The following is a 15,551-nucleotide window of genomic DNA, read 5'->3' as shown; positions in this document are numbered from 1 at the left end:
CCTGTCGTCAGATCCGCAAGGCATTTCGGGCTACTGGAGGCTGATTCGCCCAATAATACAAACAAGCCGCCGGACATAGTGGAATCGGTTGAACATGCGAAAAACCGCCTGCTTATGAATTAACATAAATTCAGCCTTCATGAATGCATGCTTTTATGATTCCCGCATTCTTTTGGAAGTGTCAGTGTTTGATCGCGCATGAACTGGGATAAAATATTCAGCACGCGTGTCAAATAGCTAATCCTAGAATAGGAAACACACAGGTAAGATAACATTTATAGTGATATTTATTAATGCAGTCCTTATCGCACTAAACAGTAAGCAGACATTGAATCAGTGAATTGCTGTGAAATATATAACAGCAAAAATTAATATGTGGCTTTACCTAGCGATCTTACGGTTCAAGTGTGTTATATCTGTTTTGATGCACGAAAAACGGGTTCTTTTAATGAAAGGCCCTTGGGCGACAAGGACCGTCACTTGGACATTGGATGCTTGAGGTAGCCGACTGTACCTGACACATTATGACAATGATGCGTTATGAGAAATAAAATGCTTAACTGTTTCACGGTTGAACGAGCCATATGGTCGGTTTACATTTCACTGCTGGTTATAAATTCTCCATGACTCTGTATGTGACAAATGAAATCTTGAGTCTTATTGATGTAATACATCATCGGAGTAGAAATCTTGAGCTGTTAGAGAAAAGATGTATTGAAGGTATTTGTTTCTCGAGGTGAATTTCATGAAGTCACTGTCAATGTCTCACCTGTTCGCCCAGGTAGTTGCCCACGCAGATCAAAGATTAGATCACCACTAGTTTAGTCTTAAGTAAACGAATCATTTTCGTTCTCGTCCATGTACTAAAAGTTCTTTCGTTTGAAGCTCCTCATGTTTTCAAGTATAGTACGAGCCAATAACATCGGAGTGCTGTCTGTGAAGGAGCATTTCATTGGTTGGACATATTGAAGAATCATTAATTGAAGGAGTCGCTGTCTAGGCTAATGATTTTTTCCCCCCAACAACAATAATACCCTCAGTCATTGCCAACAGTTGACAAAATATAGATAGAATTGCTTTGTTGTTTGTGAGGAATGACTATGACACTGTTTTTTGAGTCTTTTAGTAGATTTATAAGCATGCTTTAAAGGGTTAGTTCACCCAAAAATGAAAATTCAGTCATTAATCACTCACCCTCATGTCATTCCACACCCATAAGACCTTTGTTCATCTTTGGAACACAAATTAAGATATTTTTCATAAAATGTGATTGCTCAGTGAGGCCTGCATTGACAGCAAGATAATTAACACTTTCAGTGTCCAGAAAGCTACTAAAGACTTATTTAAAACTGTTCATGTGACTACAGTGGTTCAAACTTAATGTTATGAAGCAATGAGAATACTTTTTGTGCACCAAAAAAAACAGAATAACAACTTTATTCAACAATATCTAGTGATGGATGATTTCAAAACACTGTTTAATGAAGCTTCGAATCAGTGGTTCGGAGCGCGTATCAAACTGCTTAAGTCACACTCCCCATTGGCGAACCATTGAAATTTCGAAACACTTATGACGTAACAAAGCCTCATTTACTGAAATCATGTGATTTTGACAGTTTGATACACACTCTGAACCATTGATTTGAAACAAAAGATTCGTAAAGCTTCCAAGCTTCATGAAGCAGTGTTTTGAAATCGCCCACCACTAGATATTGTTGAATGAAATCGTTATTTTGTTTTTTTTTTCGTCGCTTCATAACATTAAGTTTGAACCACTGTAGTCACATGAACTGTTTTAAATATGTCTTTAGTAGTTTTCTGGGTATTGAAAGTGTTAATTGTCTTGCTGGCAATAGAGGCCTCACTGAGCCATTGGATTTTATCAAAAATATCTTAATTTGTGTTCTGAAGATGAATGAAGGTCTTACTGGTGTGGAACGACCTGAGGGTGAGTAATTAATGACAGAATTTTCATTTTTGGGTGAACTAACCCTTTAATAAAGGATGTAATTGTTCTGGTCGACTCTGTGTTTGCAAACTAATCTGTTGAGTGAATGACTCTTCGTAACACACTGGCATAATACAGAACTGGCAACTGAACGAATAGTTTCAGTAAATAGATTCAAAATATTCAAATTCTCTGAGAAGATTTAAAATCCTCACCACTAGTCTAGTCTTGTGTTGTTATAAAGAGCATCTTGTTACCATGCTAGTCCCTTGAGATTTAATTTTAGGAAGGTGCTTAATGAGGCAACATCACCTCAGCCAGCTTGAGTTGTGTCCTTTCACTGTACTGGTTGTCATAGATGCAGCCTTGGTTAGATGGCACGCTGCCTCCGCAAATCCTGTGGAAAATCACAGGAAAAAAGGCCAAAGTCATTGATGCATGTTTGTAGTATTATCATAGCTGCCAAATTACAGGCCTATCTGTTTTTCTTCCAGATTATTTTGTAGATCTTTGAAGCCATTGCGAAGTTCTCATGTAGCAAGGTAGAGCAACATAATGGCACTTAAGTTCCATAAAATATCTGTCAGTAGTCATCCACCCATCCATGTATCCATCAGATGAGCTGTAATTGAGGGTTTGCATGATTGACAATAGGTTGCAGGCACGTCAACCAAATTGATCCCAAATGATCATGTGTTTCAGATGTGCAGCTGCAGAGAATGTAATTCACATATGCTGGTTAATCAAGGGTGACACTGCAAGCCACAAATTGAATCATTGTTTTCTGGTGTAACGACATGGCATAATGAAATTGTGGCAAAGTAAATGGTGCTCATTTTAATGTCTTCAATAAGGTCACAGTATCCCACATTCCCTGACCATGGTCCTATCCCCTCCATTCCATCATTATAGTAAAGGAGCACTTGCACTGGCTCACCGCCATCACCACTTCTCACTGAGTGCAAATTTATTAATGCTAGTTTTCCATTCCTGTGGTTCACAGATAGGACCTGAACCATTAGCTTTTATCCTGCCTAAATTTCATGCTCCAGCACTCAAGAGAATTAAATGGCTCTTATGTGAAGGCAGGCTATGATGCCTCCGCTCAAATCAGGCCTCTGAGCACCGAGGCTCCCTCTCTGAGCGCCTGTCTAAAGCTGAAGCTTAGACAAACTTGCATGAGTCACATGATTGTTACATAGCTCCCCACATTCCTATATTTTCCTCAGCCCATTGAGGAGGCCGAGCCTGGGAGCTTTATGAGTACTAACAATGAAAGCCTGCTTGAGAAGTTGCTCACTCATCGCTGTGAAGCCCCTCCCGCAGGTGTGAGAAGAATGAGCTCTGAAGGAGTAACCGAAGGAAATATCAATGGAAATATCACAGAGGTATAGAAACTCACAGGGGGTTTTAACCAGGTTAATTGGTTTGAAGTGAAAGATCTAGTCCTTGAACTCCATGGCAGTTCCTTTTGTGGTAATGACTGGGTTTGGCTCTGTCAGATCTGATAAGTGCTTTTGATTAGAACATTCCTGAGTAAACTCTTTTCTGTGTTTTCGCCAAGCGTAGCTATGTGGAGTATAGAAGGCCTTGTAGATTTTGCAGTTAAAGGGAGATTTTATCCAAAAATACATTGTCAACATTTATTCAGCCTCATGTTTTGTAAAAAATGATGTGTTATGTAGAATGACAGCCAGCCTTGGATACCATTCACTTTGACCTTGTGAGATAGCCTGTAATAATCTAGTGCTTGTTGTCTGAAGTGAGTTCTGGTCTACATTGTTAATTAGCAGCTGTGAATTCATGAATATATTATTCTGAAATGTCACAGACAACCTTTTGTAATATATTGAAGAGCTCTCTCTGTTTTATTTTCTTATCTTTTTTTTGTCCTTATCTCACTCTCTCTTTCAGTAACACTCCGGTATGGCAGACAGTATGATGAGTAAAGCAGCCACTATGGAGATTCCTATTAGCAGTAATGGGGACTCTAGGAATCTGGCAGAAGATGACAGTCTGGAGCAGGTGAGTGATACATGGTGATTCAGTTACATTTGGGACACATTTTAAGAGTGATTTCAGTTTTAAAAAACGGTCCGGTTTACCTGAACTTACCCTAATGATTGAGTCCCCCTCCCCCTCCCTCTGTTTCCTAAACCTCATATCTTTAGAGTCTGAAATCTAGCTGTCTACCCAGTTTGTTTAGTTTTGTTTCACAATATCAGCCATGAGAAAAAAAATCAAGCTAGCAGGTGATTCAAACACTGCCGTTCATAGTTGCTCAGCTTTTTGTTGGAGATTTGAAATAATCAGTTACAAATTAAGGTTGTTAATAAGTAATAATAATATGCATTTGTTTCATAAAAATGGCTTGTGGTGATACTTTAGTTCAGAAGTCTAGCATGTGTTTTCTTGTCTTTGTGTCTCAGTAACAGGCTAATGCAGCCAAGCACAAAGTGTTTAAATCTCCTTATTGTTCAAACCACTGTAAATAAAAGGTAAAGTGCTAATGTTGTCACAAGACACACCTCTGTAGGACAACTGTGGCACTGGATCCGGGAGAAGACGTGTTGCGCAAACACAAGCGATTTATTTGCTAAGAGGTTGAATCGTTCCTATAGGGAACTAAAGGTTATTTGTTTTAATTTTTTTTTAAAAAAAAAATAGGTATATATTTCTTTTTTTGTCATTCTCATGTTATGTCCATTTTAAAAAGCCCATCCCAGGAGGATTGCGGCTGATCATGTTCACAGTTGCAATAATGTCTAAGCTAAAGGCAGATGGCACTTTGGCGTTACATTGTGTCTTTAAATAGATCAGGAGCATTGAGCCAGAATGTGAAAACACACTTTTTAAGTGTTCTTGTCTTTACCCAGAGATAGAAAGAGTGGCATTTTTTTCTTTTCTTTTTTTTAATCCACATCCTTTTGTTATGAAGAGGGTTTATTCATTGCTCAACAAGGGCTGAAATTATACAGAGCAGTTTAACTCAATGTATTTTTTTATTGTCAAGTCTGTCATTATTGTATTAACAGGTGCTAATCGGCCCTAAAATATGGATTCCGTTGTGTTTTTGATAGATTATTTCATCACCACTGTTTTCAAGTTTGTTTTGTTTCACATTGTGCTTCATTTTTGGTTTCTTTTCTTTCTTTTGTCTTTTTGTTGTCATGTTCTTCCCTGATGTCTGTGCAGGCTGCAAAGATTCAGTGGAGCTTAAGAGAGAAGGTAGGGAGTCCCGCAGGCCTCAGGGTGAGAAGGATCACTGGGAAGGGTGGCAGTGTGTGTGTGTGTGTTTGCTTGCACGTGTATGTCTTTCCAGCAGAAAATGGTTTTAGTTCTCCCCATAATCTTGTAACAATAAACAGGATGTTTTTCAAATCACATGCATTTTTTTCACATCACATTATTTTTTTGGCTTCTGTCAAACCATATTAATCAGTGTTTGAGGTTAGATGCAAATCCAAGTGATAAAGATTTTGTTTGTTTTGAAAAACATCCTGTTTTGTCGCTTTTTGGTATTAACCATTGGATAGTGGCATTTTAGTACCTTTTAACTCTATACAGTATGTTCAGCAGAATTTGTATTAACCTAATAATTAATTCTTTGTTATTTAAAGGTGTCACTGCATACAGTACAGAATGTACTGTATACCAGCATATGTATAACATGAGCCTGCTTATATCCTAGCAAAAACAACACATTCATTTGACATTTCTTTTACAGTGGAAATGAATTAAATTGTACTATCAGTGAAACAGGACTATATTCACTAGTACTACATATTCATATACTTGTACATTACATTTTAAATTGATTTTGTTCATCCCTCACTAAACTTTCTTCTTTAACTTTATTTAAAGGTACACTATGTAACTTTTGACCCTCTAGCAGTTAAAAAACAAAAGTGAATGCATTTTGTGGACGTTTAGATGGAAAGGATCTCAAGCTGACTAGCTGAAGAAAGACATTACTGTAGCTATAATCATTAATAAACACATTACTTCCTTGAAAATAAATTCCAGCATGGCGCTACAGCAACCATAATGAAATGACCCTTCACAATAGACAATGCTTTACAATGAACTCTTTTAGAGAGCTACATATGGCAATTTATCTATTCAGTAAAATACCTTAATCACCTGTTGAGTAATAAAAACGCCATCTCCGCATTGCTTTTACAACATTTCAAATTCCTCAGTTCCCGCCATCTCCGAAAACCTAAGCCAATGTTGATTCTTGTTTTATTACGAGCTCTGTCGTGTTCTCTTTTTGCCAGAAGACACTTTTGTGTTCGGCGTTTGTTTAAAATTGGTGATTCCCCAGAGGTTGGAGATTGTGTGCTCCATGTCAACCTTTCTCGTTTGTTGTATGCCACTCCCACACAGGTCAAAGTAGCCGGAGCATCTTTTCTCTATTTACAGTCCCGGATATGACAAGAAACGAATGGACGAGTGATGTAAATATTAAATTTTGCATGAAAAGCATTCCGCTGTCTAAATTAAAACACTAATAATAGGCTTACCATAGTGAATCAGGGTAAGACAAAAACAAACTTTGGAAGAAGGATTTATGGTGTATTAAATTTTGTTAATTTTGAACAAAAAAAAGTTACATAGTGCACCTTTAAAAAAAAAAAAAAAGTTTACTTAATATTGTGAATCTTTAACAAATAAATTACATACCCCCTGTTGAAGACCTGTTGTTGTTTGTTTGTAAGAAGGTCTTTTTCTTAGTTTATGGTCTCAGATATGCAGTTATCCCATTGGTGTGGGTTGTTGTCGGTTTTTTATAGTCACTAATGTGACTTGTTTTAGATAACTGTTCAGACTGTGTTTCCTTCCTTGTGCTGTAATTGCCTGGTAAGCTTTGGTGTCAAATTCCTTTACTACATCAAGGAAACACATGGAGGGGTTTGTTTTCACAGGAAGTTAAATATTATTATTTTTTTAATATCTCACAGGCACATGATTCTTGTTAATTCTAGGTTTAATGTGATTCTAACCCTAAAATGTTCCTTCTAACAATTTACAACTTTTGCCAATGTTTTTTTGTTTAGAACTTACACAATTGCCTTGCTATTTTGAATTCTTAAGATCTCTTTTTCTCTCTGTTTCCATGTGTGTAGGACTTGCAGCAGGTCATGGTGTCTGGGCCCAACCTGAATGAAACCAGCATCGTATCAGGTGGTTATGGAGGTACAACGGAAGGCATCATTCCGACCAGCTCTATCAAAGGTATAAGAAACTCTGTCATTCTTTAACTCGTCACTGTTCTTCACATCTTCTTCAAAAACCCAGTTGCTTCTGCCACACCTTGCTTCTGCAAAATTGCACATATTCGAAATAACATGCAAAGACATTCCAGTATAATTAGGCTGTTTTTAGATTCACGTGACCCTAAACAAACATTGACATTTGTACTTTCAGACACAAAAGCACTTTTTTTTTTTTTTTTTTTTTTTTTTTTTTTTGGAGATGCAGTTGGAATTGTACAATATTGCTTGCATAATTTCTTTTCTGGGTTTTCCACTGCTTTCTTTCCAATGGTGCAATCCAAATGAGACCCAGGGCCTCCGGCATTGGTCATTGTGTGTATAGATTGTGTGTGAGTCATGCTTTTATGGCTTTAAAGTTTGGCATTAACCAGAGTAAAAAAGGCCACAGATCCTCAGGGATCCTTTTTAAATGAATGTCCTCTGTAATGAAAAGTGAGGCTAACTTTTGCAGAGTATCCCAACCAAAACTGACTGCTTTTGATTTTATTTTAATTTAGCTTCATGTATCTAACAAAATTACTTTTTGTCTGGACAGTATATGTTCTAGAACCAACTGTAAGGTGATCCTGGGGCCTTAAAATGAGTGTAAATTTATTCCCTTCTGATTCCGTGAGGACCTTCTGTCTCTTTTACCTTTTCTTAGGCCCTGCAGTCCGTCTTAACCCTGACTTTCTGGGCAACAGACGCATTCCAAATGAAGGGCAAGGTCATTTATCCCTCATTTGTACCCCGTCTCAATTCTTTCTCTTTTTCCAACTTCCCATTGAATTATTGGCTTGAATTATTGTCCTGTTCAAAACCATTTTGTCCTATCCTAGGGCATGGGATGCTGTTCTGCAGGAATAAATTTAATCACTTCTGTTTTTCTGGGTTTTCCATTTCTCTCTTAGCAGATTGGAATGGGCTGCATTTTTCTTTTTCTTCTTTCTTCCAGGGTTAAGGTTGCTTTTTCACTAGCAAGAACTTTGTAATGAGGAACCTATTGTCATTTTGCTTTGGAAATCAGTTTGAAACTTTAATGTGGCTTTAATCTTGCTGACTTTATTGAGAAAATGTTTAAAAAAAAATCTGCTGCAGAATGGCTGGTTGTAAAGGATGTTTTTTTTTTTTTTTTTTTTTTTTTCATAACAGTTACTGTCTGATACTCCTAGTTGATACTCCTAGTCACACTGCGTTTCTGTGTTAATGAACACTTGTAGTTAAAAATAAATGATCAGACATATTGGGGTTTAAAATAACAGTTGTGTGTTGTTAAGTGAACTGTAAATTTTCTCCATCTGTTTGTCATGAGGCAGCAGATTTAACAAAGTATCAGTCATGTGCTTTCCTGTGTTCATTTCATCTCATTACATTATCGCCTTCTCTCTCTCATCCTCCCCTTTTCCCCTCTTTTCCCTTCCACCATCTTCCTGCTCTTCATTCACATACATACGCACTGACACTTCACTCTCATGTGGTTCAATCCATTCCATTGTAAAACATAATTTTCCCAATTGCCTAAATAATTTTTAAACTTCTTAACATATCCACCACCCACTCCCTGTTCCCCATAACCCTATATACCCCCAACATCCCCTGCTATTCCTGGCCATGACCCCCTCCAGAACTGCGAATGATGTCCAGGGGTGTTAGCATTGCCCCAAGCCAGATTGCAGCCTGCCGAATAGCCAGCCAATCAGATGACATCCCCTGTATCCCAGGTATCCCAAAGGGCGCTGGATCATTTAAGTGCTCTTTGGCAACATGTTCCCCCTATTCAGTGTAACACATTCATTTATTCTCTCATCTCTCATCTGTTTCACATATAGCTGATACACTGTCTGTCTGTCTCTGATGCAATCAATGATGGCCACAATATCTGAAAATGTGTAAATGATTGTGGACGTATAGAAATTTCTGTACGTGTAAAATACTATAAGCATTTTCTGTGTATCAGGGTCCAACATGCATCACACCAGTAGCAATTCCTCCATGACAGCAGAAGAAGCCACAAAAGGCATTGCAGTGGAGAAGTTTGACATCATGAAGAAATGGGGCCTGAACACATACAAGGCTTGTCAATTAACTGTTTGACATTTCTAATTAGATGTTATGTGCTGTTAGCCACTCCCATTTTGAAGCCTTTTGTATTTATGGGTTTCTCCCTTAGTGCACCAAACAGATGATCTCTGAGAGGTTTGGCCGAGGCTCACGTACTGTGGATTTGGAGCTGGAGGCTCAGATCGAGGTTCTGCGGGAAACCAAACGGAAGTACGAGAATGTGCTGCATTTAGCGCGAGCGCTAACCAACCACTTTTACAGCATGGTGCAGACGCAGCACGCCCTTGGTGACACTTTTGCCGACCTCAGTCAAAAGTCTCCAGAACTTCGGGTGAGACAGCATGGCCATCTTGAGATTTATGACATTTGTTGTGACTGCCATGCAAAATTAGGGGGGTGGTGTAAACTTACTCATGTATTTTTAAGTTGTTTCTGAATGTATAATTCAAACTGTCAGTGTTTAAAAATAACTAGTGCCACTGCTTACAGACTGAAAAAAGAAAAAAAAAACTGTCATCAAGCACTAAAAAGCTGTTTTTTTTTTTTTTTTGGTTTTTTTGAAGCTTTTGTGTTTTGCTACTTAAACACCTGAGCAGTCAAGAATGTCTCTAACATTGCTGGATGGATTACCTAAAACTAGTTTAACAGTCAACACTCTACAACATACTGGCTTTTTTTAAAAAATTTTTATTTTACCCGGCAAACTTTTGACACACACACACATATATAATATATATAGTACAGTCCAAAAGTTTGGAACCACTAAGATTTTTAATGTTTTTAAAAGAAGTTTCGTCTGCTCACCAAGGCTACATTTATTTAATTAAAAATACAGTAATAAACAGTAATATTGTGAAATATTATTACAATTTAAAATAACTGTGTACTATTTAAATATATTTGACAAAGTAATTTATTCCTGTGATGCAAAGCTGAATTTTCAGCATCGTTACTCCAGTCTTCAGTGTCACATGATCCTTCAGAAATCATTCTAATATGCTGATTTGCTGCTCAATAAACATTTATGATTATTTTCAATGTTGAAAACAGTTGTGTACTTTTTTTTTTTTTTTTTTCAGGATTCCTTGATGAATAGAAAGTTCAAAAGAACAGCATTTATCTGAAATACAAAGCTTCTGTAGCATTATACACTACCGTTCAAAAGTTTGGGGTCAGTAAGAATTTTTATTTTTATTTTTTTGAAAAGAAATTAAAGAAATGAATACTTCTATTCAGCAAGGATGCATTAAAAGTGGCAGTAAAGACATTTATAATGTTACAAAAGATTAGATTTCACATAAACACTGTTCTTTTGAACTTTCTATTCATCAAATAATCCTGAAAAAAAATATTGTACACAAATATTTTGTACAATTGTACACATTATATGTTTCTTGAGCAGCAGATCAGCATATTAGAACGATTTCTGAAGGATCATGTGACACTGAAGACTGGAGTAATGATGCTGAAAATTCAGCTTTGCATCACAGGAATAAATTACTTTGTCAAATATATTCAAATAGAAAACAGTTATTTTAAATTGTAATAATATTTCACAATATTACTGTTTTTTACTGTATTTTTAATTAAATAAATGTAGCCTTGGTGAGCAGACGAAACTTCTTTTAAAAACATTAAAAATCTTAGTGGTTTTGGACTGTACTATATATTATAATTTTAAGAAGATATATTCATGTGATATAATTTGAAGCTATAAACTAAAACATGGCAACCTTTATGGATGAAAATGTAGGAATGTCATATTAAACAGAACTTACAGAATTATGGTGGTTGAGACATTAATATTTATTCATATTTTGAATTGGCTTTTATTTTTATATTTTCAGGGTTTTTTTATTTTAGGTTTTCATTTTTTTTTTTTTTTTTCTATTTATCTTTAGTTTTTACTTCAGTTTTAGTTAATAATTTTAGTAAATCAACTTTAACTTTTAATTTAAGTTTATCTAAAATTTATAATGAATTTTATTTCAGCTTCATTTCAATTATTTTTTTTTAATATAATTTTAGTTTTAGTTAAAAATAGTAATAGAGTCACTGTCATATATAATATAAAATGTATTTTTTATTTATTTATTGATGTTTGTGGTATTGTTTACACACAGGATGAGTTTGGATACAATGCAGAAACACAGAAGTTGTTGTGCAAGAATGGAGAGACTCTGCTTGGTGCCATCAACTTCTTTGTGTCCAGTATCAATACACTGGTGAACAAAACTATGGAAGACACACTGATGACTATCAAGATGTACGAGAATGCCAGGTAAAAGCTACTTCGGCAATTGTTTTATTTTTATTTTTTTCACTTCTCTGCAATATGAAGAGGCCCTGGGCCTTGCTTTCTGTCAGGACTTGAAATTCAAGCACTTGAATTGTGTTTTAAGTTAATTAGCCTTTGATGTTACTGGATGTTTGAGAGGGTCATTATACGTTACAGTTGTCTGGGTTAGTATCGAATATTGCTGCACGTGCAGACGAGATGGTATTGAATGAACCAACAGGCACTGACACTGGCTGGCCCTCTTACTCAGTCTTTAGACTGAAAAGGAAGAAACATATCCTCTGTCACAGTTGTTTATTTGATGTGGTACATGCTGAGAACTTTGGGAAACATTTTGATGCTTTTGTGCTGTTGTCTGATTTACCTGGGTCCAGATCTAATACCATCTACATTTAGTGTCAGATTGCACCATAAGTAACTTTCAAATTTGGGCATCACCTTGTATAAAAAGTAATAATTGAATGTGCCATTTTTAATGATTTTTCTCTGATGTCCTGTAGGCTAGAGTTTGATGCGTATAGAGCAGATCTAGAGGAGTTGAACATGGGCCCGCGGGACGCTGTTACCATGGCTCGTATCGAGGCTGCTCAGCAGCAGTACCAGATCCACAAGGACAAATATGAACGTCTTCGCAATGATGTCACCATCAAGCTCAAGTTCCTGGAAGAAAATAAGGTGCCCAACCACTCGCATAACTTCCTTTTTAAGTCACTTAAAGAGCCCTTGATCTATCTGTTGTATCTGTCTTGAAATCTAACATGGTGTGTGTATGTGTATCACTCTCACAGGTAAAAGTGATGCACAAGCAACTTCTGCTGTTCCATAATGCCATCTCTGCCTACTTTGCTGGAAACCAGCAGCAGCTGGAACAGACCCTCAAGCAGTTCAACATTAAACTCAAACCACCCGGGGCTGACAAACCGTCTTGGCTGGAAGAACAGTGAAAGTTCCCATTTCTCGCTGGTTTCCTGTTATGTCTTTAGCCACACAGAGCAACACAGTAGGACCACAAGAGACCAGCGATCTGAGATGCTAGCAGAGACCGTGGCTACAACAGAGCCTCTTTCAACTAACTCTCTTCCTTGATTCTTCTCCTTCTCCTATTCTTGCTCTGAGACTTTCAAATGTCTGAATAGTCACCTCTGGTATGTAACCAGTCCCAATGGTCCAATCAAATGTCAAAGGTATCAGTTTAAGCTTCATCCCTATAAATATCATTAAACGGACTGAAACAATCCTTCTAATATGTCAGTCAGAACAGCTGTTTTTTTTTTCTTTTTCCAATACTATTCTCAATATTACACACACACTTTCTCTCTGTCAGTGAACACATTTTGAGGAACCTTTTCCTTTTATTTTCTGTGAAAAGTGTTTTATTTCGTCACTACTATATTTTTTTCTGTATTGTAGATTTGGTGTTGTAGCTGTTGGTGGGGGGGTCCATATCATTCCTATCACAGAGCTTTCAGTGTTCAGTGTCGGTGATTCTTACTAAAAGTGATTTTATTTGGATAAAATCCAGATATGAGTTTCTGATATTGGTATTGCATCCTTGTATGTTTACTAGGCCATGAGAGTACTGTTGAGTCAATGCTTGTCCAGTTGTCTCTCTTTGAAATACTTTGAATACATGAAATATTACATTTAATATTTTAAGCTATTTAACCTCAAATTAATAATTCTTTGACATCCATTTGATTATGGATAGAATTTCACCTATTGTGGGTGTATAGTTTCCTGCACATTTTAACAATGCCCAAAATAGAAGATGAATCTAATATCACTCTCTTATCAATATTGTTACATTTGCTTTATAGCTTTGAATAGATGAAACATGATTGTTTTCTCGAAGGCAGAGGAGTTTAATTTTTATTTTGACAATTATATTTTATTGTAGAATCATATTCCAATGCATAATACAATAGAACGTTTTGTTGCAATCATTTTAAGTTAATAATCAGAAGTTAATCAATGAAGTGTATGTGTGAATTGTATTTGATTAATTTAACATGGGCCAGTGCTTAAGAGGCAGATAATAGTGGGCCTTATCATGTATTCAAATGCCACCTTAGCAATTGGTTCTGATGCACCCTGTGTTTAATGCCTTTATTTGCCTTTGTTAACAAAACCAAATATTTTTTCCCCAAATGAAAGATTATATACTGATTAATATCATGGTAGCATTTTTTTTTACTATTTATTCCATTAACCCTAAATGTTCACAGAAAATATAGTACAAATTCAAACAGATGTGAATATTTCAAAATAACCTTTTTTATTTGTGATGAGATAGTATAATCAGATGAACCTTACTGGGTTTTCACTACATAATTTTTCACCTAAAATATCCACAGTATGCTCATTGCGATAGCCTTCTTTTTATAAATCAGTAAGGTTTGTTTTCTTGGAAATATGTTTTGATCTAAACAAACTTGATGCAGTGGTAATGGGGTTAAATGCAGACTGTCTGATTAGTTTGTCAGTCTAGTTTCATTTTTTATTTCATTACATAAGACTGAAATAACAACTATGATCTAATGTTCAGTACTTTTGAACATTGCACTAAATCTTTCCAAGCTTGAGATGAAGCAATACTGAAGATGTTTCTAGAAAGTTTATTTTCATGTATGCCTGCATTGGCTGTTCCCTGTTTGTTTTTGCATGGCAGGTCTGACATTAGTTGTACATTTCCATGCATTGTGATTCATTCCTGTTCAGTGCTTCAGTAAAACACTACATGGGTATTAGTGCAGGAAAATAATGTTTCTTGGAAAAAGAAAGGTTTCTCATGAATGTTAAAGAATGCTTGAAATTTAGTTTGAATGTCACTTAACCTAGTGAAGATTTTGTTTTTAAATTGCCTTTAATTTTATTTTTTGTTTTGTTTTGTAAGGACCACTCTGTAACCCCAGAAGAAAGAAAAAAAATGTGTCAGATGTTTTTATACCGAGTATTTTATTTGTTTTTTACATTCTGTACAGTTGTCGGACAGCAGAGACGGTACGGTGTGTGATCATTTTCTTCTTGAGAGCTGGAGAAAAGGATTCCATCTCAAGCCATAGAGACTGAACTGATCCATGAAGTGATGGACATTTGTTCCGGAGCAATAGGATTTTAAATGTAGACCTCAACACTAAATCTGGATATTATTTTCCAGGGGGATTATTGTTGTTGCTTTTATTTTGATTTCTGTTAACAGAAGTGTTTGGCATTGAAATGGTCACTCCATTAGTAGGCCTAGTTTAGCATAGCAGAATGAAAGGGTAATAAATATTACCATATTTATGTACAATCAATATTTTAGGCTGCTTTGTGGTATTGTAGTGTATGAATGATTGTATATATGTAAAGATAATTAAGACAGATTTTGAAACTGGAAACCCGTGATGTTAGCTTTTGCTCCTGGCTTTGACCAAACCTTTGACCAACAAATGTACAATAACCTACCAGATAAAATTTGAAAAGTTTGCAAAAATGGACTCTGTGTCATTTGTACTTACCTGATGTCCTGTTTTGCTTTGTTGCTTTGACCCTGTTTGTCTCCTAAATTGAACAAACACATCCAACAGAAGTACAGAAGTCAGGCCGTGCAAAATTAATGCTGACCATTAGAGGGAAATGTCGAATATGATACTACAGATGTTTCTTCAGTTGTAGGGCCAGTGCTCCAGTAACCTAATTAAATTTTTAAATCAATGGATGATAAATAAAAAAATTCATAAAAAATCCATTGTTAACCTTTACACAGTTGTAACATTGACTGAATAGATAACCAGCCCTTTCTTCCAAAAAAACCTTTACATCTGTTTCTGAGCTGAAAGAACATTTACTCAACTAGTAAAGATGTTAGACTGGCTGTATAAAGTCGATAGAGGGCATTATAACGTCATTTTTGAAGAAACATACCGTTTTATACACCGGAAAACGACATGGATTACCTTTAAGCTGCGGCTTCTCAGTTACAATTCAAACTGTAGACCTGTTT

General features: G+C 36.1%; 1 protein-coding gene and 1 long non-coding RNA gene across 13 annotated transcripts in view; one reads left to right on the top strand and one right to left on the bottom strand.

Annotated features, from left to right (window-relative positions):
* LOC125260646 overlaps window positions 1–15,135 on the bottom strand; it is a 42,068-nt gene extending 26,933 nt beyond the window's left edge. Inside the window, exons 1-2 of the long non-coding RNA XR_007183093.1 lie at window positions 15,067–15,135; window positions 2,261–2,345 (exon numbers count right to left, since the gene is read on the bottom strand). This is a non-coding gene — a long non-coding RNA (uncharacterized LOC125260646). The remainder of the gene's footprint in view (window positions 1–2,260; window positions 2,346–15,066) is intronic.
* Window positions 2–15,041, top strand: arfip2b (ADP-ribosylation factor interacting protein 2b). Of its 12 annotated transcripts, XM_048179031.1 has the most exons (11): window positions 2–263; window positions 3,178–3,336; window positions 3,863–3,973; window positions 5,144–5,200; window positions 7,078–7,186; window positions 7,871–7,933; window positions 9,164–9,279; window positions 9,377–9,598; window positions 11,391–11,548; window positions 12,067–12,241; window positions 12,355–15,041. In XM_048179031.1, the coding sequence occupies exons 3-11, from the start codon at window positions 3,875–3,877 to the stop codon at window positions 12,508–12,510; spliced, it is 1,155 nt and encodes a 384-aa protein (XP_048034988.1). In that variant the 5' UTR covers window positions 2–263; window positions 3,178–3,336; window positions 3,863–3,874; the 3' UTR covers window positions 12,511–15,041. The 12 variants fall into 12 exon arrangements, with proteins under 12 accessions (XP_048034988.1, XP_048035069.1, XP_048034996.1 ...); XM_048179112.1 differs by lacking the exons at window positions 3,178–3,336; window positions 7,871–7,933 and adding an exon at window positions 8,832–8,927; XM_048179039.1 differs by lacking the exon at window positions 3,178–3,336 and having other exon boundaries at window positions 9,389–9,598.
* Window positions 15,136–15,551: the final 416 nt, after the last annotated feature.

Source organism: Megalobrama amblycephala, linkage group LG2 (assembly GCF_018812025.1).
Source record: "Megalobrama amblycephala isolate DHTTF-2021 linkage group LG2, ASM1881202v1, whole genome shotgun sequence".
Taxonomy (NCBI): Eukaryota; Metazoa; Chordata; class Actinopteri; order Cypriniformes; family Xenocyprididae; genus Megalobrama; species Megalobrama amblycephala.
This window is presented reverse-complemented; position numbering and strand designations above follow the sequence as displayed.

Coding starts and splice junctions, on each gene's coding strand:
- arfip2b (XM_048179112.1), top strand. CDS start 3,875: ATGGCAGACAGTATGATGAGTAAAGCAGCCACTATGGAGATTCCTATT. Junction 3,974..5,143: donor AAGATGACAGTCTGGAGCAG/GTGAGTGATACA, acceptor ATGTCTGTGCAG/GCTGCAAAGATTCAGTGGAG. Junction 12,242..12,354: donor AGTTCCTGGAAGAAAATAAG/GTGCCCAACCAC, acceptor TCACTCTCACAG/GTAAAAGTGATGCACAAGCA.